The following is a 25,928-nucleotide window of genomic DNA, read 5'->3' on the forward strand; positions in this document are numbered from 1 at the left end:
GGGACGCAGTGTAAGCATCCGCCTGCCAATGCAGGGAACACGGGTTCGAGCCCTGGTCAGGGAAGATCCCACAAGCCGCAGAGCAACTAAGCCCGTGCATCACAGCTAGTGAGCCTGCACTCTAGAGCCTGCGAGCCACAACTACTGAAGCCCGAGCGCCTAGAGGCCATTCTCCGCAACAAGAGGAGCCACTGCAATGAGAAGCCCACGCACCCCAACGAAGAGTAGCCCCTGCTCGCTGCAACTGGAGAAAGCCCGCGCACAGCGATGAAGACCCAACGCAGCCAAAAAAAAAAAAATTTATAAAAGAAAAAAGAGAACTAGGTAATATCTTTGATTTTTATGAGAAAATACCCAATGCTTCTCAGTTAAGCCAAGTATGGGTCTTATCAGACATTAACTCCTCCAGCCACCATAGCAAGGCCAGATGGGAGGCAGAAACGCAGTGCAAAACAAGGCAGCATGGGTATCAGACAGACACAGACCCCATAGCAGTGGCCACATGGGACTGCCAAAAGATTGTCACTACAACCTATCACTACAGGACAAGACCAAGTAGAATCTTTTGTCACACCATACCACTTATTGTAACTTAGCACCTTAGTACCATTCTGTGGAAAATTATTTAGGCATACAATGAAATCTCATAAAATTTACATTTATCTGAAATACCTTGTACTATTCACTGTATCTATTGTCTTGTCCAGTAAATTTGCATGATCATTATAAAGCAACAAATGTAATGTTACATCATGCTTTGAAGGCATTACTAAGGCTGGACTCAACTCAGATCAGAGGTCCAAGCGCCAGCTGAAATAATTTTGTGCAGGCCTGGTACTTTTTATTTTGTAGGGCTGGGAAGTAACTCATGTTTATGAGAGCCAGGGACAATGATGAGAAGTCTGCCTTTGACTGAGTAAAGACTAGACTGGTAAGAAATGTCTTTCGATGTATAAAATAGCTACTTTGTCTGCCAGTGTTTTATGATTAAAAAATGGGTGGCTTCTTGACTCAAGTCAAATATTTGTTATCCAAATCAACGGTTGAAAGATGTGACCAGCAAGACCTAAGACTTTCTGACTAAGGCAGAACTGAGACTATTAGTCTGATTCTTTTCCTATTTCAAGAACCGGGCTGATGCAAGGGTTTCCAGAGTTATTCCAATGAGTAGACCCAGAAGGCAAAATCTGAAGTAAAGATGAATAGGTCTGGTGACTAAGATGACTAAGGAAGAAGAGAGGACCCATGCTCTACATCCTGCCTGGAAGGGAGAGCAAAACTCAATATACATTACTCTCCACATGCTGTCTGTGCACTGGAAAAAACTAGCCCAAAAAACTGCCTGGGAATTTATCTTAAGATAATTTTTTTTTAACTGACAAAATGAGGTTGATTCCTTTCCTATCGTACACAACTGATAAAAAGGAAACCCACAGTTAATTTTACAGTTGAAAAAGGTCTCTTATGCTTCAAACCAACTTAACAGCAGCTTTTATAATTACCATGGTCACTTAGGTTTTCCTCTGGATAATATTTTTAAAAAGGGGTAACAGAGGTAGGAGGAAGCCAAGGCTTACGTAAGAGGCCTTGTCTTGTTTTATTTTTGACAATATTTCTTAATCTTTGAGAATCTCAATACTATTTCCCACCTTAAGGTAAAAACAGAGTTTACTTGAAGCTTGCTGGAGGGCAATTTGGTTTAGCTAGCAGAATTTTAAATAGGCATGTTATCTGACCCTATAATTTCACTTCTGGAATTTACCATACAGAAATACTTGGACAAATGTTCCACAAAATAAGCACAAGGATATTACTGCAATATTGTTTGTAATAAGACCAAAAACAACCAACCAACCCACCCCTAAATGTCCATCAATGGGAAATTAAACTATGAAATAAATGAGCTGACAATTATGCAGTTTCAAAATGAGTTTGATCGCTATGAACTGACATAATATATCATGATAAAATAAAGTGAATAAGGCAACGTACGGAAGAGTACGGTGTATAGAATTAGCCCATTTCTGTGAGAGAAACTGACAGATGTGTGCATGTGTGTATGTATTTGTAAACACACACTTTTGAATTTGCAATAAAGGAGATCTGGAAATATATCCAGGGGGTTATCTTTGGGAAGTGGATTTTGGATGGGAGTGTAGGAAAGACAATTTCAGTTCTTATATTTCTGTGCCATTTGGCATTTCTGCTACCAGCGTACTTTACTTTGTGGTTAAAAAAAATTCTGTTTTTTAAAATAAAGCTACCTGGTATCTACATCTCCTAAGTTGCTCCTTCCCGCAACAATTCCTGTTTCTGAAAGTGGCTTGTGGAGTGAGAGATCGCTGAGACTGAGGCTCCAGGTGAAAGCACTTTTTTTTTTTTTGTGGTAGGCGGGCCTGTCTCTGTTGTGGCCTCTCCCGTTGCGGAGCATAGGCTCCGGACGCGCAGGCTCAGCGGCCATGGCTCACGGGACCAGCCGCTCTGCGGCATGTGGGATCTTCCCGGGCGGGGCACGAACCCGTGTCCCCTGAATCGGCAGGCGGACTCTCAACCACTGCGCCACCAGGGAAGCCCAGGTGCAAGAATTTTTAAAGAGGACATGTTGGGGAAGATCTGCCAGTGCTGATAAACACTGTATTTGCAGGTTGGCACCCAAGCGTCACTGATTCAGGGACAAAGGCCAGGCAGCTGCATCAACATCGGCTCTATTGGTTTTACATCAAGGACCCCAACTTCTATAGCCTCCACCCAAACTAGAAAAGATGACATCGTAGGAGATAGAAGACTGAGAACAACGTAGGAGATAGAAGACTGAGAAATCGATGAGCCTAGGGTAGAAGGGCAGTGACTCATTCTCTCTCCCCTTCCCAAAAAACGGCGAGTTGTCTGTTTCTTCTTTATCTTTTCATTTGATGGTTTAGACCTGTGGTGTCCAATATAGTTCACGTGCCTACTGAGCACTTGAAATGCAACTAGTCCGAATTGAGATGTGCTGTCAGCATAAAATACACACTGGAGTTTAAGAATTTAGTATTGAAAAAGAATATTTTTTCAATATTTCATATTTTTATATTTATTTCATGTTGAAATAATAATATTTTGGATATACTGTGTTAAAATATGCTATTAAAATTAATTTTACTTGCTTCTTTTTGCCTTTTTAATGACTGCTAGAGAATTTAAAGTGACATGGTTCACATTCTGTTTTCTATTGGACAGATCTGGTTTAGACTTTCATAGACATTCCACATGGAATATCTATATATTTAAATGTGTAAAGAAAGGAACAGTAGGATAGAGAGGGAGGCATGTACACACATGCACACCCCGCCCCCCGCCAACTGTTACACTGCAACCCTGTATAACTTCATGCCTGCCTAGCTTCCTAGGGTAGTTCATTACAGTTCACTGTTCCTGTCATAGGTCATACAGCTCTGCTGTATGTGGGATCCTGGGGCAAGTCACTTGGGAGGATTAAACTGAATAATGTATGTCAGATCCTCAGGACCATGACAAGGATGTGTAATAACCTCTGTCAGCAAGGGTTAGCTGTGCTTGACATGATAAGAGTTCCAGAAATGACCAAGCCACAGTTCTACCCCAAAGCACAGAATATTAGAGTTGGAGTGAAACTTGGACATTATCTACTGCCATGTTTTAAAATCCTTTTAAATCTCAGAAGCCCAGTATATGAAAAAGATGAAATCAAGTTGCTCTGAACAAAGCTGAGTGTGGGAACAAGAAGGGCTGGGCACTCCTGGACTATATAGAGGCAGGAATATGAGGTCTCTATGAAGCAGTCTGAATGCCATGGATGTGGTGTCTTATCCCGGCCTCTCCACTTTACAGATAAAGACACTAAGCTCCAGAGGTCGAGGGCTTGCCTTCAGTCACAGAGCTGGCAGAGGCAGGGCTGGAACGGACTCAGGTATCTGGTTCCTCAGAAAGAACGTGCTCTGCATCCATAATGACTGAAGCTGTGTGGACAACGTGTGCGCGCAGACGGAATGTGGCTGAGAAAAGCACTGCTGGACAGGTGCACACAAAATATGGCGGGGGGAGTGGTGGGGCCGGAGCGGGGGCAGGTCTGTTCCCTGAAGAGACAGCTTCTTGGTTTAGCTTTGGAAGATGAGGGAGGGCAGGTGGGCACCCAGAATAAAAGAAGCGCAAGGGTTCTAAGGAGGAAAACCTTAAGGCAAGTTTTTGGAAAAGGGTGACAATAGAAAGATTAATTTATCGGAAGTCCACAAATAGTCAGGAAACAGGAAAACAGGTTGGCAGGCAGACTCTGGGTGCCAAATCGGAGTGGCAAAGGGCTGCGAAGCTGGAAGCCTGCAGAGCTGCCTTGACAGGGAAAGACCTGGCCTGATGGTGGCTTCTCAGTATACTCCATGAAAACAAATTCATGATAAAGTAAGATACACATCAAGAATAAGAAAAAATCAGCATTGATTACATTAAAAGGGAGTACTCATTTGTTCTTACTTAGAACTACCCTGTGTGCATTATTCAAAAAGATCTTTTCCTCGGTACCACCTTGGGTATTTCCTCACTCAAGAAAACGCTTCTTTGGAGTTCTTCCCATTTGGTTGGTTCTCTAAAGAAAAAAAGAGGTCCAAGAAAACATCCAAGAAAAGACAAGAAACCTGAAGGTCCGGTGAGTGCCCTCATTTCCACACGCGTGTTCTGATCTAACCTAAGGTGATGGGTTTCTTCTCACAGACTAGGGCTTGCCTGCTGGTGTCTTGGTGTTCAGGGCATCTGGTCAAGGGCCTCATTTCCCTGATGTCACTAAGGAAAGCGCTCAAATATGGGGAACACCAACACAGTAACCAGTAGGACAGTTGGCAAGGCACTCAGTGACATTTTAAAGATATTTGCTCACAGACCACTGAGCCACAAAGGACAGTTTCCCTGTCAGTTTGTCAGCTACTGGGGGTTTAATTCATAGAAACCAATGACGGCAAGCCTAGAGAGGCCACCATCCAAGGGGGAGTATAACTATGAAGCCTTGTTTGTTTCCTTCGAACAGTGACTGTATGTTCTTCTTGGTGGTATTTGGCATTTCTTAGCTAGGGATCAGTAGAGCTGGCAACTCAAAACTTCTAAGAATTACTATCTGTTTACCACAATCTCCATATTCAAAGAATTAGTAGCATGTTTTATTTTTTAAATGTGCGTTTTCTTTTTATGACTTTGCCGTCACTTGGAAAACCCCATAACTTTCAAACCACACCGACAATAGTTCTGACCAGGACTACAAGGCAACGGACAGATACCTGGAGAGTTAACGTTTGTGAGTCTATTTTGCCATGAAGTTAAAAATCAGTTGGTATCATCCATCTGTCCATCCCTCCCTCCATCTCATCCTAATCTTCAAGCTGGGTAGTTGTCTACTGACCAAATTCATAGCAATGTTTTTTAGTATTAAAATATAACTCAAGGGCTTTCCTGGTGGCGCAGTGGTTAAGAATCTGCCTACCAATGCAGGGGACACAGGTTCGAGCCCTGGTCTGGGAAAATCCCACATTCCGTGGAGCAACTAAGCCTGTGCGCCACAACTACTGAGCCTGCGAGCCACAACTACTGAGCCTGCGTGCCACAACTACTGAGCCTGCGTGCCACAAGTACTGAAGCCCGCGCGCCTAGAGCCCGTGCTCTGCCACAAGAGAAGCCATCGCAATGAGAAGCCTGCGCACGCAGCAACAAAGACCCAACACAGCCAAAAATAAAATAAATAAATTTATATATATATATATATATATATATATAAAAGTCAATGTGGAGTAAAGATGGATCACCCATTGATGAAGAGTTAAAGGAGGAAGATAAAAGATCCAACAACTCTTATCTACTTTCGTAGAACACTACTGAAGGTCAGTGTGGCAATTATTAAACCCAGAAAATAATGACAGATGGTATTTAAACTCTCTGGCTCTTTGTCAACCATCTGCCCTAAGATTCTTTTTCCTGAGTTCATATTTGCTAGGTATCACATTTTAGAATAAAAGGCATGCAGTTCTTTACAATATCACAGAAATTGGTCAGCCTTTCCACTATAGGAAAGGCTAGAAATCAAAGCTATTAGATGTGTGGTTTGCTTCTTGACCTCCCTAAAATATTGTTGCTGCTACGTTGTAATAATGCATGAAACATTCTAGAAAAAAATATGGTACCTAATAAAACCACAGCCAGGGTAGAAACATGGCAGAGTGGGAAAATCAAAGGTTAGAGAGTCAGGTAGACTTAGGTTCAAATTTGGCTCTGCCATTTAAGAGCTGTATGCCTATGGACAAGTTATTTATACTCCTTGTGGAAGGCTTTGGTTTATCATCTAGAAACAGGAAAACAGTCCTCAGAATGTGGGTTTAGTGAGATAATAGATGTGAAGTGCCCGGCCCTGGGTCTGTCACATGACAGACAACTGTTAACTCCCTTTGCTTCTTTTTTTCTCCCTAGATTAGAGAGGATGGTGAGCCCTGCTGATGCATAAATGGTTATTCCTCAATGTTCTTATATAAACAACTAGGATACGACCTCTGGAGAAGGTTAATCCTGACTTCTAGTCTTCCACTGAGAAATCTCTTTCCTCTGTGGAGACAAGCTTCTCATTATACCCATTCATAGAAACCTACACTTCACAGCATTTACCCCAGCTCTGGTTAATTGACTAATTGCAAATGCAATGCCTCTCTTCTGCACTAGGGTGTAAATTATCCCTCTAGAAAAGGACCTTGCATATAGTAGCCACTCAGTAAAGTTATCTGTAGAATGAACGAAACATCTGTTTCCAACATGTGACACACACCTGGGTGATATGGGAGATGATTTCAGGGGCTGAACATGGACTAAATTGTTTAATTTTAAGGGTTATGTATGAATTTTAGTGTATGTTAGACAAATAACTGGTTAATCAATTCTGTGATTTTATATATTTTTGCTTAAGATGAGGCTAAATAAAAAGTTAATTAATTTAAGATAGTAAAGAAATTAAGTATAGTTATCATGAATATGGCAAAAACCATGAAGGTGTTAAAAAAGATGACACAATTTGGGAACACTGCCATAGCAACAAGGAGGAACCCTGAGTGGACACGTACCAGGACTCCCTGATTTAGGGTCAGCCTAAGGCAATGAGGGAGTCTGCTTCCAGAATCCACGGCTTGTGAGTTCTCAGCTGGACACTGCAACAGGTGGGTCAGCACTGAATCAGGAGTTAAGCTGGAAGCAGGTGAAGCCGGTGGCTGGACCCCTGAACTCAGCTGGCATAAGTGAGAAGGCTTCACATTCAGATATCTGGGTGTTATCATAGGAAATACCAAACGTGAACTGAGCAGGAACAAGGGTCAGATCCCATGGTTGTTTTCAAGGTCACATCCCAACAGGCAGGAACTACCTAAGAGACAGAGCACCCGCCCCAGGAAGGGTGGCAGGCCCAGATGGATCCATTGTCCTTCAGCCTTAAAGGCACATGCGCCTGGATTCTGATATTGCTTCCCGCTCCCGGCAATTATTTCTCAATTTACTATCTCCGTGCAAGGCTCCAAGAGAGGGGTACTTTCTTTTGTGCACATTTGAAGAGCCAATGGGTCTCTACCCAACATCTCACTTTCCCAGAAAAGTGAAGCAGACTTGCTGCTGTTGTCAAAGGAGTCTCTCTCTGAGCCTCCAATACTGAGTCTCCCTTCTGAGACCCAATGCTGGCCTGAAGAGATGGGTATTCCTGTCATCCTGGATTGGAACATAGAATGGACTTTACCCTAGAAAAATAATGTTGTAAATAGAAAATAGGTTTTGATAAATAATGTTCTGTATATGTTCCAGGTTATACAGGATTCTCTGCAAGCTAGACTGGGACCAGATTACCAACTATACTACCACTTCCGTGGGAGAATGTTTTAATGCTATAAAATGAAAATTTGGGCTGCAATTGTTCCATAAGTGCTGACTACCTATACTTAAAAATAAAGTACATCCCTTACTAGAGAACACTTTAACACTACATATCTTAAATTTCATCTTTCTTTTAACATCTTCCAGAAGAAGATTGTTTTTATCGTCAATGATGGCTGGTATTCAAGTTTTGTACTATTGAAAAATAACTGATCATTCTTCCCCCATAACAAAAGAAGAACACAATCTTTACATTTGAGGACAATCCTAGACGCATCAAAGTAATTCCAATAAATACTTCTCTAATCAACTCTCAGCTGCACCAATTTATTCATGGGATGAACTGAAATGACTGTCCCAACTCCCACACTGCAATATTGACAGTAAATTATTCCTGGTTCTGACAATAAGCCTTTAACCCCAAATTTTCCACACTTGCCTGATGAAAAGAATTACATGATACACGTTTAAAAACAAGAATGCCAGGACTTACCTGGTGGCGCAGTGGTTAAAGAATCCGCCTGCCAATGCAGGGGACACGGGTTCGAGCCCTGGTCCAGGAAGATCCCACATGCCGCGGAGTAATTAAGCCCGTGTGCCACAACTACTGAGCCTGTGCTCTAGAGCCCTCGAGCCACAACTACTGAGCCCGCATGCCACAACTACTGAAGCCTGCGTGCCTGGAGCCGTGCTCCACAACAAGAGAGGCCACCGCAGTGAGAAGCCTGCGCACCACAACGAAGAGTAGCCCCTGCTCGCCGCAACTAGAGAGAACCCGTGTGCAGCAACGAAGACTCAATGCAGCCAAATAAATAAATAAATAAAATATTTTTAAAAATGTTAAAAAACCAAAACAAACAAGAACGTCAGGCCTCAGCCCAATAATGAATCAGAATTTCAAGAGAGAGGTCTGGGAGTTGCACATTTAACGACTGACCATTCCTGCTGATTCTCTCATCCAAACTCAGTGGTTCTTACCCTGGAGGATGAATTAGGATCACCTGGAGGGCTTGTGAAAACAAAGGTTGCTGGGCCCCAGCCCAAGCGCTTCTGATCTAGTCGGTCTGGGGTGAGGCCCAAGAATTTGCACTTCCAAAAAAGGTCACCTTTTTGGATACTGCTGGTCCAAGAACCACACTTCCAAAACCACTTATTTAGCCTATTTGGCAAACATTGCAGCTGAATTCAATATATTTTTTTTTTCTTCCCTCCTTGGTAGAAAAACACCACCAGAGTCACAAGACTTCCTCTGGAATAATACCCCTCATACTTTTTAGCTGTTTGATGTTAGACAAATAAATTTACCACTGCATCTCAGTTATCTCTTATCGTGAGGAATAAAAAGGTAACACAAGGAAAAGAGGTTTGGTCCTGTAATTGGCACACAATAGGCCTGCATTAAACATCTGTGTACTTTGATCACCTTGCCATGATCCCCCTCTGTGAGCTACAGATGAATCTGCTGAGGTCTAGAATAGTTCTCCAAATTTGTTACATGCACAAAACTTCATTTGGTTAAAACAAACAAACAAACAAAGAGACAGACAAGCAAGAAATGGCTGACCACCTCTTTTTCTTGTGAGCTAGCACGTAACTACGTTTTGAATATAACATGTCCAGTGGGAAAATATTCAACTTCCCAACTCACATTTTCCCATGGAAATAAAAATAGAAGACAAAGAGAGATTAGATTATGATTAGGCTCTCTGTTTAATTTTGACCAGGCTGAATTTAGTACCCAGGTCTGGATTATTTTCCTGGCAGATCTTTATTATATTGTTTGGCTATTTCTTATGACCTGAAAATCAAACAAATGAACCACAGACTTGCAGACTCAGAGGGGCCCTGGAGGTCATCTAGCCCACCCACCCATTCTAGGAATGCCACTGAAAACATCTACAGTGTGTAGTGGTCCAGTCTCTTCTTGGACACCCATTGAGAAAGCACTATTTTCATGAACCCTGATCTTCTCTTCAGATAACTCTAATCATTAGATTTTTTTTTGCCTTTGAGCAAAAATCTTTATTTCTGTAATTTTAATATCTTTGGTTCTGCTCTCTATAGTGCCTGAATATGTCTAACCTCTCCTCTTCATGACAGCATTTAAAGTATTCTGAAATGGCGCAGACATCTTTCTTGCCTGTGCCTTTTCAGTCTAAACATTTTGTTTTTTCAACCCACCATCAAAATTTCCATATACTTAACAGCCCTGGTCCTCTTCTTGTGGAAAAGTCCACCTTGAGGATGTTTCCTCACACAAAAAAACCATAATGCGCTTCATGTTTGCCACATCCTCTCATCGCCAACAAAAACAAAATAAATTGTATGAACACTGGAGTGTTCCCTTCCAAACAGAGTTTCCAAGAGCCGGAAGCTACAACCACACCCAACTACATTGTAAGGACTGAGAAGGCAGTTTCAGGACATGCTTGGAAGTGGGAGCCGCAGGCAGGTGGAGCTGGATACCATGTTCCTACTTGAAACAGGGATGCTAGGCTGCCACTTAAATTATCCAAGACCCGAAACGTTTCTTTCCAAAGGAGACAGAGTGAAACAAAAGATATTTCTTACTTTCTACGAAACATTTCTGCAAATATGCAACCAACACTCCAGAGGTCCACAGGGGTGGCGTAGCTGGACTGAAGCAAGACTTCTGGAGCTCTGTACCACAGCGTGACGACCTGCAACGGCAAACGGAGTGGAGAGTTACTGAGGGGGACGGTTGTTTGCTTGACTCTCACCCTGGGTGGTTTAATGCCAAGACTCAGCTCGGAAAGAACTCCTCAAATCACATGGGGGACACAGACAGAAGCAATAAGTAACCAGGACTCATCACTGACAGGCCAGGAAATTACATCACCCCCACCACCTGGGTTCTCACCTCGGACTCTGGGTGTCTTATTAGTCTGATAAAATAACTGAGTTTCAGAAAGCAAAAGCAAAGACTTAAACAAACCCTTACCTTAAAACAATTCTTTCTTTCTTAAGGGGCTTTAAAAAACAATACATGGAAAACAGATGATGGCAACGATTGCAGCTCAATTCCCACGTCAGCAATTTGGGGAAATTGGAAGATTATTCCAGTGGCTGCTGGATGGTGACCTTGAAGTCTACAAAGCACCCGAACAAGTCAAAACTACTCTTATCGTGAGACTGTGGGGAATCAAAATAAAGCCCCCTTCAATGCCACTCTTTCCAGAAAACAAAACATGAAGAAGAACTTGAGAGAGAATGTATAACCCAATTGTTTATACCATGTGTAAAAAGTCATCCAGAGGAAGAGATTCCAACATGGGAAGAACCCCATTTAATACTGAGCACTGTATAATAATAGATAAAACAAACACAACCATATCATTAAGGCTCCACATTTATAAGAGTATATAGGGGTTCAAATGCCTCTTTTTTGTGGGGAGCAGAAATTCTATGGATGTCTGAAATGAAGGTATATAAAGGAATTCAATACATAAATCTATTACATAAGCATTTTATATTATTCAGATTCCTTTTATCATTACTTATTGTCTTACTTAATTGTACTTTCACTGATGTCTAAATTTCCTGAAATTCTGTTTATGTACTTTGATGCTATAGTACTTAGTGCCTAAAGACTGCAGTAGCAATTCTCAAAAAAAAATGGTTGCCATCAATTTCCTTCTTTCCTTATATGCACACTCCTCTCATCAAGGATTGGAGTTTAGTTCACTTTCCATTGAATCTGAGTTGGCCTTAGTGACTTGCTTGACCAACAGAATATGGTGGAAGTAACATCTGAGACTACCAAAGCTATAGGTCATAGGAAGTCTGGTTGCCTGGGCCTTTTTGAATGCTTGCTCTTGAGATGCTTCCTCTTGGAACCCAGCTGCTATGCAATGAGAAGCCCACAAAGATGTTCCAATTGACAGCCCCAGCTGAGCTCTCAGCTGCAAGGCCGTGTGAGTTAGCCATTTTGGACATTCCATCCTGACTGGTCCCCCAGGTGACTGTGCCCCTGCCAATGTCACATGGAGCAGAAGAACTGCCCAGTTGAGTCCAGTCAACTCACAGGATTGTGAGTGATCATAAAGTACCTCCATATCCTTCCCGCACGAGACCACACTACTGGCTCTCAACCCTGACTATACATCAGAATCATCCATGGGGCTTTTAGAAAAACACATGTGTCTGGGCCCTTATCTTGCCCCTAACTGAATTAGATCTCCATGGGTGGGTCCATTGAAATTCTTCTTCTTCTTTTCTTCTTCTTCTTCTTTTTTTTTTTGTTTAAACTTTAGGTAACCCTAACCCTTGGCTAGGTTTGAGAACCACTCAATTATACAAACTTATCCTCCAGTTCCTGCCTCCATGCTTTTGTTGACACTGTTCTAGTTTGGGAAGCTCTACTTTCTCCTTCACAGGCTGAAATTCTGCTTACCCTACAAAGCTCAGTTTTGACATCATCACCTCCCTGAACCACCTGCCACCTAAAAATCATACTTTGTAAAATAGTTCATAATATGGGTCCTTCCAGAGGGCATGGACCCAATTTCATCCATCATTATGCCTGTAAATGCCCATCATAATACTGCGCACGTAACAACTGTGTTTTAACAAATACCAAATTGATGATTTTAAGGCAATCATTCCTAGAAGATAAGTGGGCAAAATTCAATTACCAGTCAACCCCCAAAAAGAAGATACTCACTACTTTTGTTAAGAAGAGTGTCCAATTCTGGGCGCTAGTTTTTAGTTAAATAATTTATTTCTGCTTTACCAATATTTCTAGCTGGTGGAACATTTCCCTATTTCTCTAATACACTGTATACCAAAGTGCAGGGGCAAACTGTCCATAAAGTTCCACTCCAGTGGTTTACAGACATACACAGATATTGTGAGATCACATACTTATCTTCTCACTTCAGTTCGAAATAAAGTCTAACATCATATGAGATGAAAAGTTTAATCCAAATACAGCATTATTTTAAGCTGTTCTAAAGAGTCTGTGATTTCTGATTGATTACCCTTTCTAAAACACCTTAGGTAGCACTATCTTCATTTTCAATACTTTAATCAGTGATACTTATGATCATCAAATAAATGTTTAGACAACAAAAATAATAAGAAAAATATTGATATATTAAAGAAGTTTCCTTCTATTCCTTTTAAAATTTAGTGACCACTCAAAATGGGTAACAGATTTTTATCAAATGCTTTTTTTTTTTTGCGGTACGCGGGCCTCTCACTGTTGTGGCCTCTCCCACTGCGGAGCACAGGCTCCGGACGCGCAGGCCCAGTGGCCATGGCCCACGGGCCCAGCTGCTCCGCGGCATACGGGATCCTCCCGGACCGGGGCACGAACCCACCTCCCCTGCATTGGCAGGCGGACTCTCAACCACTGCGCCACCAGGGAAGCCCCTCAAATGTTTTTTAAAATGTCTATTAATAATGACCATTTGATCACTCTTTTATTCTATTAATGATATATTAATTACATTAATAGATTTCCCAATATTGTACCACCTTCCCTTCTTGGAATAAATCATTCCTAATCATGGTTTATTATTCTTTTACTAGATCTTTGGATTCTATTTGTTAATGTTTATTTTAGGACATAAACTTATACTGATGAATGAGACTGATCTATAGTTTTTTTGTGTGTAATTTTTCAGGTTTGTATTAAGGATATCCAGACTTTCCATCCTTTTCTATATTCTGGAATATTATAAATGACATAATAATCAGTCCTTTGAAAGGACTCATAAAACCATCTGGATCTGGATCTTTTCTAGCATTATGTCTTTAACAATCTCGTGAATTTCTTATTGGTAGTTAGTCTGTTCAGGTTTCAACTACTTTTTGAGTCAATTCTGGTAATAATAAGGAATTTCCCAATGAAACTCTTTAATCTAGATTTTAAAATGTATTGGCTTAAATTTGTACACAGTATTTCTTGTAATTATTTTAATCTCATCTATTTTCTTGGTTTTCTGAGAAAGAAAAAATATTTCTCTTTATATCAATCAGGTTTGTCAGGAGTTTAGCTATATTATTTATTTAAAAGAAACTGACTTCAAGATTTATTTCTATTTTGGGAGGATTGTTTTATTTAATAATTTGTTGACGTCTACTTTTATCTTTTTAAATCCCCCCTCTTAGTTTCTTTGTTTTTTTAAATTTATTTCTGAGTTGAAACTTGGGTAATTTATTATTTTAGTTTTGGTTAATGATAGAACATTTAGTTATATATTATTAAATAAACCGTCTTCATTTTTGTTCAGCTTTAAATAATATGTAATTTACCTTTAATTTTCTCTTTAATCCAAGAATAAACTAATTTGAAGCATTATTTAGAAAAGAGTTTTAAAATTTCCATATGATCAGATTATTTATGGTTAACTGTTAGCTGCTGTATTTCTAGTCTTATTTCATCATAGCCAGAGAATGTAACCTGTAGAATTTTTCTTTTTTTTAAAGAAGATTTATTTATTATTTATTTTATTTTTGGCTGCGTTGAGTCTTAGTTGCGGCATGAGGGATCTTCATTGAGGCATGCGGGCTCTTCGTTGTGGTGCACGGGCTTCTCTCTAGTCGTGGTGTGCAGGCTCCAGGGCGAGTGGGCTCTGTAGTTTGCAGCACGCAGGCTCTCTAGCTGAGGCGCGCGAGCTCAGTAGTTGTGGCGCTCGGGCTTAGTTGCCCAGCAGCATGTGGGATCTTAGTTCCCTGACCAGGGATCGAACCCAGCGTCCCCTGCGTTGCAAGGTGGATTCTTTACCACTGGACCAACAGGGAAGTCCCTAGAATTTCTTTTCTTTATGACTATGCACATAACTGGCTTTTGTTCTGTAGGGTATAAGGAGAATACTCTCTTTTAAGAGTAAAGTTCTTTATTAAACAGAGTTTGTCTCATACAGATCCTTACTTATATTTTTCTATACTTTATTTGTCAAACTTTGAAAGAGAATTGAGTTTGTGTTTTCCTTCCCCCAGAATCTCCTTGTACTTCTAAGGGTTTCTGCCTTATACACATTGGCCTTATGTTTTAGAAAATAAAATTTATTACAAAAAATATTATTCAGATAATAAAAATTTAGATGATGGTAGACATAAGATACAAAGTAAATACACAAATGCTAGTAAATCAGTTACAAAACATAATGGAAAAAAGGATCCCATTCATATAGTAACAAAAAAAATGTGAAACACTGAGGAATTAAAAAACAGCAAGATCTATATAAATAAAATGATATACTATTATTGAAGAACATAAAATAAAATCTAAATAAATGGTGAGACAGACCAAGACTAAGATGGGAAAAAGCCATATCATAAAGATAATCATTATTCCTGTATTAACACAAAAATTTAAGACAATCCAGTGATTTGGGGGAGTAAGTTAACTTTGACAATCAGGTGCCTCTGGCAGAGTAACACTTAAGAAGAGCCAAAAATAGTTTGAGAAATAAGGATGCAGGGGATTTGTCCTCTGTCACCAAAATATAATCTAAGATACAGCAAATAAAATAGTAGGTGCTAACAGATTAAAAAAAAAAAAAAGAATAGGGGGCTTCCCTGGTGGCACAGTGGTTGCGAGTCCGCCTGCCGATGCAGGGGACATGGGTTCGTGCCCCGGTTCGGGAGGATCCCACATGCCACGGAGCGGCTGGGCCCGTGAGCCATGGCCCCTGGACCTGCACGTCTGGAGCCTGTGCTCCGCAACAGGAGAGGCCGCAGCAGTGAGAGGCCTGCATACCACAAAAAAAAAAAAAAAAGAATAGAGTCCAGCAAGATAATGAGATACTGATTTACAAGGTGATATTTACAAGATATTTATAAGATATTCTTATAGGTGGTCTCTCTTTCATCTTAGAGAGAAAATGCACTAGAATATGTGAAAGCAAGACAACTGGCCACTCATTTGGAGGAAAATAAGTTTGATCTCTAGTTTACACCATGTATAAGAAGAAACTGTATAGATGCAAGATCTAAATGTAAGGAGAGCTAGAAAAATGTATTCGAAGAAAACATAAGAGGACCTTGGGATGTGGAGGCCTTTTTCAGCATCACGGGAAATCTAGAAGCTTGAGATGAAAAGATTTATAGATCCAGCTATTTAAAACTGAAATCCTGGACTTCCCTGGTGGCACAGTGGTTAAGAATCCACCTGCCAATGCAGGGGACACGGGTTCGAGCCCTGGTCTGGGAAGATCCCACATGTTGCGGAGCAACCAAGCTGGTGCACCACAACTACTAAGCCTGCGCTCTAGAGCCCGCGAGTCACAACTAGTGAAGTCTGCGTGCCTAGAGCCCGAGCTCCGCAACAAGAGAAGCCACCACAATGAGAAGCCCGCGCACCCCCGCTCGCCGCAACTAGAGAAAGCCTGTGGGCAGCAACGAAGACCCAACACAGCCAAAAATAAATAAGTAAATAAATATATTTTAAAAAGCAAAAACAAAAAACAAACCAAAAAACCCAGAAATTTTCTTCACCAAACACTGTAAATACAGTAAAGGAAAGGATAAATGACAACCTGGGAGAAAACATCTAAAACAAATTACATCAATAAAACAATACAACAGAAAAATGGATAAAAAAATATGAAAAGACAATTCAAAAGAAGAAAAAACTATCAAAGATACTCAATCTCATAAAAAGAAAGGAAGAAAAGAAAGGAAGGAGAGAAGGAAAGAAAGGAAGGAAGGAAGAAAGGAAGGAAGCCATCACAATAAGAGGGTATCATTTTTGCCTGATTGGCAGAAAGGACAGAATGACACTATTCAGGGTTGGTCATGGTATGGGAACCTGTAAGTTTTATTTTATTTATTTATAATTTTTATTTTACATTGGAGTATAGTTCATTCACAATGCCGTGTTAGTTTCAAGTGTACAGCAAAGTGATTCAGTTATACATATACATGTATCTACTCGTTTTCAAATTCTTTTCCCATTTAGGTTATTACAGAATATTTACCGGTGTTCCCTGTGCTATACAGTAGGTCTCTGTTGGTTATCTATTTTATTTTTTTTAACTTTTAAAAAATTTATTTAATTTATTTATTTTTCATCTGCGTTGGGTCTTCGTTGCTGCATGCAGGCTTTCTCTAGTTGCAGCTCGAACCCATGTCCCCTGCATTGGCAGGCAGATTCTTAACCACTGCGCCACCAGGGAAGCCCCTGGTTACCTATTTTAAATACAGCAGTGTGTACACGTCAATCCCAAGCTCCCAATCTATCCCTTCCCCCCACCTTCCCCCTGGTAACCATAAATTCATGGGAACCCTGTATGTTTTAAATTGCAAATTGGCACAATCTTTTTAGAGGACAGTCTGGTGGTATCTATGAAATTAACAGTCCCCATGTCTCTGAAGCAGAGTTCCATTCATGGGAATTTATCCTATAGAAATATTCAGACTAGTATACAAAGAGGTATTCACAAGAATGTTTACTCCACAGTAATTCCCAATAGGGGAATATTATTCAGCCATCAAAAAAGATGAGCTAGTTCTCATCCTGCTCATTGCTGCTCACATAAAAAGATGTCCATGATTCACTGTTAAGTGAATAGAGAAGTTTTGGAGCAGTACAAAATATTTTCCAATTTTTATTAACAGATTACGTGTCAGTGTAAATATAATAATCATTTATGCATACAAAAATGTCTGCCAGGATTCTACACATAGACATCAAGCTTTAAGTGGACAGTTGTCGTGGAAACATGGCAGTGTGGGAGGTGGCAAGTGGAAAGGAAAGGAGGGGCTGGACGACAATTTCAGAGGCACAAGATCAGTCAGCTGCTGTCGGTAAGCACATTTTATAGCTGAGAAAACAATTTCAGAGAGGTTGGGTAATTTAGCCAGGGTCATGGAGCTGACGCGTTGGAAGAGCTGGGATTCTCCCTGGGGCTGATTTCAACCTTGTGCTCCTTCCTCAACATCCAACCTGGCACCTTTCATTCAGTATTCCAAACATCCACAAATCAACAGGCAAACATACAGGTTGTAATTAAAGAACCAACAGAAAAAGAATTTAAATTTACTTTGAAATATTTTAACGTGAACTTTTAAAAGAGATTACAAATCTCAAAAATGCAACTATCCTTTGGGGTTAAATGATTTCCTTAAAAAAAGGTTTAAGAAAAAGGTTTCTATAACTTCAAAACTTACTTCTGAACCACAACAGTGCTCTGTATGGTGTGACATGTATTCATCAAATTCCCATTTGATAACTTCAATGAAAATTAAGATTTAAAAATCTCTTTCGTATCCCTAAGAGTTTTGCTTGGTTTATGTGTAAATCATTGTAACAAGGTGAGAGGAATTAGATTCATTTATTAGGTTTATGTTTATACTCTATTTGAACTATCAGCGTTTGTCTAAAGAGAAATCTTTTTTTGGTTTAACCCTTGTAGAATTCAATGTGCTTCAATTCCAAAGTAAGTATGAATTGTACATTTCTAGTTAATTCTCCAAGAAAATAACCTCAACACTGCCTAGAGCCTACATTTAAAATAACAAATTACTGCCTTTTGCAGTATACATAAATCTAATAGTTGTTCCCTATGTATATAATATTATCTCATGTATCAAGAGCTTCCCCAGTTTTAACTTGCTAATTTATGTGGCTGGTCCATTCTCTAACCCAGAGTCCCTCAATCCTTACTTTAAGTCACTGTAATTTAAAATATCTCAAATAATGACAATTTCTGTAATTTCCAAGTTTTTGAGAACAAATTTCCCACACAGTAAAATATAAATTGTTTCCTTAGGAACTATTATAGTTCTGTACCTCTGAAAACTTCTGATGGAAGACTGCCTAACTTAAAACCAGTTAAGTCACAGGTAAGAAGATTTATTGGTTTTTAATTGGAGGTTTTATAAGAATAGGCAAAACTGATAAAAATGTTTCAAGGTTTTAGTGCATGAAGTAATATGGAACATTTTCAACAATGTAATCAATTAACTTCTACTTACATGTTCTCTAAGTTTAATAATTCTACATATCCTTAAACACAAAATGTAACTGTCAAAAGATGTTGAAGGAAACAATGAATACAATGTATAAAGATCAACACTTAGAAATCTATGACAAAGGTGGCTTCTAATGGTAACAATGCAGTTGTCTACTAAGCAAAGTTAACAATAGGAGCTATGGACAGAGTTTGGTGGTTGGAGCCAGCTGGAACCAAAGCAAATACTATGTTTATTACAATCATTACATGTATTAACAGCCTCTAGAGGTGCTGAATGGATTTGGCAACAGGAGGGGGAGCGGAAGATGGGGGAGTTCAAGGATATTTACACAAGTGGACGTATCTGTTTAAACTGCTTTGATCTCTATTCACATTTTTTTTGAAACAGTTCAATAACAGTATAAGATAAAGTAGAGCCAAGGCCAACTCTGACTCAAAATACATGTCAGAGTAAAGCATTCTTACTTAATATTAGATTTTACAGCCTTTTATTCATGTACCCTTTCACCAAGATCCTGAAAACCTTAGTAGATGTTATCTGAGTCATCCTTATTCTATGGCTACATGCTTCAAGAGCAGAAAAGCATGGTATGCACATTGTGCTGGTTATCTTTCTTTTGCCTCTCTGGATGGGCCCAGTGCTCACAGGTGGATCTGTATCTATCATTTGCCCCCAGCTTCCTACTGGGTTTGGCCAATGGGAAGCCTAGGCAGGAGTCTGGAGAGAAGGAGAAGAGTGAGGCTGAGTCTTTAACACCTTGATTTCCTCCCAGCAAGGTTGTCCAGAGCTGGCAGTGCTGCCATCACAAAGTCAATGTCCATCCCGGGCAGCCCACTCTACCCAATTCCAGTAGCTGCACCCTATCTTCGCTTCAAGCCTGGGAATGGTAACAGTCTGATGCAACTAAGACTCAAGTTAGTACCATTCGCTGGGCTTCCCCTGAATCCACTTCTTTGTAAATCGTGTCTCTGTAAACAAACCTTCCCTGAAGTGTCTTATTTTGAGTGTGCCATCTATTTCCTGTTGGGACCCTGACTAACACATCCAGTTTGCAGATGAAGAAACGAGTGTGGGTGGCGACTTTTTCTCAGCTTTCACATCTGTCAAAGAGGACATTTAGACTGGATAATCTATAAGGTGATTTCTGTTAGCATTCTAAGAGGCCCTAAATGATGTGGCAATGGTAGTGAAGATTTTAAAAATGCATATACTGTACAGAACCAAGACATCCTTGCCTGACCTTTGGTTTAGTGACTACTTATGGGGGGGACCAGTGTGGTGAATCTTCTTCTGGGGCTGACTTCAACAAGTCTCAAATGTAAACTTCTGTAATGATTTCTGAGAAATATGGAATAACTCAGGATTTTTATATTGTCAAAGTGAAGGCTTTCTAAGCTGTTCTCTAAGCTGTTTATTTGCTTCACACCAGTATAAAACTCTCTAGTATGTTCCTTCCCTCCAGAAGACTTCTATGCTTTTGCAAAGTGAAAATCAAAACTGGTGGTGGTAGGGGGCTTCCCTGGTGGCGCAGTGGTTAAGAATCTGCCTGCCAATGCAGGGGACACAGGTTCGAGCCCCGGTCCGGGAATATCCCACATGCCGCGGAGCAACTAAGCCCGTGAGCCACAACTACTGAGCCCGCAACTACTGAAGCCCACGCGCCTAGAGCCCGTGCTCCACAGCAAGAGAAGCCACCACAATGAGAAGCCCACACAATGCAACAAAGAGTAGCCCCTGCTCGCTGCAACTAGAGAAAGCCCATGTGCAGCAACGAAGACCCAATGCAGCCAAAAATAAATTAAGAAAAAAAAAATTTGTGGTAATTTCACTGACTTTTCCTAAAGGGTCTCAAAATTCAATTCTTTAAAATCAGACATTTAAATTAAGATATCACAAACAATCAGAATTTTAATTCTTCCCAGCACAGTCTTGTCATTATAAGCCAGTTAAATGGGAACTATTAAAAGAGTTAAATACCAATAAAAGTTAACACACAAAGTACTTGGCAACAAATAATAATGGAGTCACCTCAACTGGATGCATTTTCTGACCTAAAGGCCAGAAAAAGATGTTTTGATACACGACAAAAAATGGCCGAAGTCTACACAAAAATGAGATTCTCAGCACTGAGCCAATTACGATCATGGCCTCTGCTGTGCATCTACCAGCAGGAAGGCTGTCTGTCTTTCCAGAACCTCAGCTGTGCAGACTCTCCTGGGGCCACTGGCTCCCACTTAGATGTGCTGATTTCCAGCTACCTGGCCACTGCTTCTGTGGTTCTCTCTGTGGGACATTCTTTATTTGAGTGTCTGCTGTTCTGAATTCTCACTTCCTCCAGGAAGCCTTTCCTGATCTCTCAGCTAGAAGTGATCGCTCGCCCCTGAACTTCTGCTCTACTTTTATAGCTCTTGACCCTTTCTATTTTCCATTACAGTCATTCAATTCACCAGCCACAGTATATATATAGTGTCATGCATGGAGGGTGCTCACCAATTATCTGATGATTGGATACATGAATGAACCACAGGGAACTAACTCCTGGGGGCAGTGCTGATGGTGGACAGAGGCAGTCCTCTAGTCTGGAGAATATGGGGACTACAATGTCTAGTAATAATTGAGGACCTTTCAGTAATCATGAATTTTTAAAAAAGGAACTGGATCTGTGGAGGGAGGTGAGGCTGAACCTGATTTGATCAGAGGATGTATAAGAAGACTCAAAGAGCAATGGCAGAGGGAAAATAAGCTGAGATAGAGATGAAGGGAATCTCTGGGGAAGAGGTACTCAGCAGACAGAGGCCTGCATCCTGTGTCCAAGGGGGTATGATAATGACCCACTGAAGGATGAATGAAGGTGGAGTTCAAGGATCCAGGCTCTGACCTTTCATGGTATCCGTGGCACTTACCATCTCTTTCTGAGCCTTACACCTCTCTCTCATTTTGTTAATGTCTAAGCAGATCTACCTAAAAAAGGTGTTACTCTAGACACCAAGCCTTTAAAGGTCCAAATGAACTTCAGTTCATCATGTGAGTGCCCACTCTATGAGAGGTACCCTGTTAGTCCTGGATGGGTGGTCACAAACTAGAAAAGCAGCAAGTCAAATCAGCTGGCTGAAGCAGAAGCTGGGGTGGGTGTGTTGGGTCTGTGTAGTGATATAAGTGCAGAATGCTGGGGTCCTGTCCTAGTGACTTTCCAGTAACTCCTTGGTGGTCTCTTCCCCAATCAGTCCCTTAAATAATTGTTTCTCTAAGGCTATATCCTCAGGCCGCTGCTTTTCTTACGTGATGCACAATTCCTGGGGAGCATCGTTTGTGGATAACCCTCAAGTCCATACTCTGTAGAGTATGTGACACACATATCCAACCGTCTCCTGGATATCACCACTCAGTACTCCCATAGGTCCTTCAATTCCAAAATGCACGCTTTGTCTTTCCTCTGAAACATGCTTCTCCTCTTAGATACCCTCTCTCTGACAGCAAAATCACCACCTACCCAGGTTCCCACTCACCCCCGCTATCAGGGAAATCACCAGATCCTGACAGTTCCACCATGAGCCTGTCCTCTCCTGCAGGCCCAACAGCTTCCTCTGGGGTCTCTTCCTACTAGTCTGCCTCCTTCTACTCTGTCCTCTCTACTATATCTGCAGCTGTGCTCACTCCATACCTGCTTAAAATCCTTTAACCATCCTTGAGAGCTTTCAGGGTCAAGTTCAAGTGCAGCTGACCCACGGCACCCTCATGATCTGGCTCCCACCCTCTCTCTGGCTTTATTGCCTGTTCCTCCTTCACGGGAAAGCTTCCTCAACCCGCTCAGAGGCTTTATGGTTGTACAAACATGCATGCTGTGTCATGCCTCGTGGCCTTCTCATACACTGAGACCTTTCTCTGGAATGTCCTCTCAACACCCCATTCTTAATTCTTGTGAATCTTGCCCTGCCTAGTCCTCCCAATTACATGGAAACATAGCGCTTATCACACTGTATCCCATTCACTGTGTACTTACTGCCTACTAGACCTAAAATCAGCCCTTTGAGAGTAGAGACTGTTTCTAAGCAGACTTTTCATCCCCAGCACCTGGCAAAGCATTGCGTCTGCTCCAAAACTGTATGCATAGCCAGAAGACAGCAGAATGGAGGGTTACAGATTTAGGAGGGATAACCTAGGGCAGGATGCAGGGGTTTCTAGTATAGTAGAAATTTACAGACCAATGGTCATGCCCCCATACCCACACAAGGCATCCTGAGAGTCCACCAACATTATCTTTAATCAACAGATGACTTTTTAATAAAGTGTGAGGACCATTTTATTTTCGAAAAGTGAAGCTTTAAAATGCTTGAAGGGCCCATGTTTTCCTTCAGGCCATATTGTTTAAATTTCATCCTGAACTTGTGAAACTTAAAATAGTTACCACTTGCTAAATGTCTATTATGTTTCAAGTAACAAACTCTCTTTTTAGAAGTACAGTATAGTGTAGTTTTGATTTTGACACTGAACAATCACACACTTGATCTCTCTCTGCCTTCACCATAGAAACCAAGCAAATATTTGTAGACATTCCTTCAACCTTCACAGATAAATAGAAATGAAAATTATTCTGAACACAGGATATGGCAGGCTGTAGAGCTCATTGTTTCCTTTTAAAAGTTGTTTTTTTAACTCTTAAGAAAATCTATATGCTTTGGGAGGCCACATCATCACTCAAGACTTGGAAGAGAATTTACAAATTGACTTTTTATGATGAAAACAGCTGAATGTCTCTAAAGTCCATGCCTTCTTCCTCCTTGGTTACTATGTTCATCCTTACACAGGCTGCATGTAAACTATTAAATGAACACTTGCAACTTATTTGGTTAGTACAAGTGATGAGGGAAATGGAAGCAGAGTTTTAGAACCGAAGTGCAGGCTCAAACATTCTTCAACATCTTAAAATATGTGGGCACTACTTTCCTTAAATGGGAAGGATTTGGAGTTCCTCAGCTGGAAGGAGCTACCAAGGTACAGTTCATTCTGCAATACCCACTCTCCCCAAAGTTTCTACTTAACACATCTTCATCTAGAAGGTACACAGAGATACATGCTAACTAATCAATCTGGGTGACCAGAAATGAAGGTAAGGTCTACAGAGGATTCTGGAGCTCCCACTATATTTTGTGCTTTAGCTATTAAAGGTAAGAACTAAAGAAAATATGCTCCTGAAGATTAGGATGTTTCATGCTGTTTGTTTAGCAAGATTAAAACTGCAAACAAAATAGGAGAAGGCCACAACGGAGAGGACTTAGACTGCAACATTAGGAATTCTGGTTGGAAAGAAGGAAGCATTTTCTGACAAGAAGAACTGTTAAATGTCACATGGATTGTTGTGGGGTTTTGTGTTATTTTGTGATCTCTTCTCTAAAAATTTTTCACTTTTATCCCATCTAGAGGTTAAAGAGGTGGGCTAGAGAAGGAGGGAAAGAAAACATCTGTAAGGCACAGAAGATGTAAAGTACTGTGCTGGATGGACTTCATCTGTCCCCTTATAGCATCTTCAGTTTAGTGGTATAAAGTGAGTATCAGTGACTCTATTTTTTTTTTAACATCTTTATTGGAATATAATTGCTTTACAATGGTGTGTTAGTTTCTGCGTTATAACAAAGTGAATCATCTATACGTATACATATATCCTCATATCCCCTCCCTCTTGCGTCTCCCTCCCACCCTCCCTATCCCACCCCTCTAGGTGGTCACAAAGCATGGAGCTGATCTCCCTGTGCAATGCAGCTGTTTCCCACTAGCTATCTATTTTACATTTGGTAGCGTATATATGTCCATGCCACTCTCTGAGTTCATCCTAGCTTCCCCTTTCCCCTCCCCGTGTCCCCAAGTCCATTCTCTACGTCTGTGTCTTTTTTCCTGCAGTGACTCTATTTTTAAAGATAAGGAAGCTGAGACTCCAGAAGTTAAGCAACTTGTTCAAGACCCAATCAGCTAGTAAATGGTAGAACCAAGATTTGAAACAGGGTTTATCTGATTCAGATTGACTCTCCTCACTGTGGAGACTGAATAACTGGCTCTTTTTTTATTTTTTTGGTCTTATGCCTAATTACAATTTTAAATGTCTGTATTTCTAAAACAGTCATTTCCAGGAATTCCCTGGTGGTGCAGTGGTTAGGACTTGGCGCCTTCACTGCTGTGGGCTGGGGTTCGATCCCTGATCAGGGAACTAAGATCCTATAAGCCACGCTGAGCGCCAAAGACAAAAAACAAACACCCCCCCCCCAAAAAAAAGAAACAATCATTTCCATAGCAATGTAAGTTAAACAGAAGAACTGACAGGAACAAAAGAAATGTTTTTTCCAGGATAATAATACCCCAAAGGATTTCACCAAGATGTCACTGGTTGAGGACTCAGGGTCACGGGTGGCGGGCCGGGAAGGCCTCCCTACCCGCAGTGCTCTGTGTGATCACCGGAGGCATGCTTCATGCTGCCCCCCCAGAACATTCCTTCTCTGGGGCCACGGCAAAGGCCTTCCTCCCAAACTTGTTCTTCCTTTGTATTCCCTATCTCTGCAAGTGAAATCCCCCTCTAACCAGTTCCCCAAGCTAGACTCTTCCTCAGACTCACCCCTCATCCATTTACGCAGACACATGTAAAGAGGGTGCCTTCTTAACTTGATAAAAGAGCAAAATGCACAGAGGACTAGAGCTGTGGAAACAGGAGAATGGAAAATACACAGTTTGGACCACCTGGATACTATCACCCACCATTTTATAATGTCGAACTCAAGTAAAAAAAAAAAAAAATTCACATCACTGGGCATAAGATATTTTCAAGTTTGAAGACCCAGTGTAATTGTATGGATGTGATGACATCATTCTAGATTTTACGATCTGATTTCGAAATTACTAAAAAAGAGATGAGTCTGATAGGTAACATGTGTCCTAGCCCTTTATTTTCTCTTTCTTTCTTTAAAAAACACTTTTCTATGCTTGCAGAATTTTTAATATCTTTGCATCTTCTCTGCGAGGAGAAGGATCATCGAAAGGGAGTATAGTTCTGTTATTTAAATACGTATAAAGTACAGAATTCATTTGCCCTTGATGAGCTGAGA

The 25,928-nt window shown here is 40.8% G+C and overlaps 1 protein-coding gene across 4 annotated transcripts in view; it reads right to left on the bottom strand.

Moving 5' to 3' along the window:
- CDK6 (cyclin dependent kinase 6) overlaps positions 1–25,928 on the bottom strand; it is a 234,895-nt gene that overhangs the window by 62,499 nt on the left and 146,468 nt on the right. For all 4 annotated transcript variants that reach the window (XM_004265601.3, XM_033420481.2, XM_004265602.3 and 1 more), the window contains exon 5: positions 10,465–10,574. In XM_004265601.3, the coding sequence (XP_004265649.1) occupies positions 10,465–10,574 (110 nt within the window). The remainder of the gene's footprint in view (positions 1–10,464; positions 10,575–25,928) is intronic.

Source organism: Orcinus orca, chromosome 9 (assembly GCF_937001465.1).
Source record: "Orcinus orca chromosome 9, mOrcOrc1.1, whole genome shotgun sequence".
In the NCBI taxonomy this organism is placed as follows: domain Eukaryota; kingdom Metazoa; phylum Chordata; class Mammalia; order Artiodactyla; family Delphinidae; genus Orcinus; species Orcinus orca.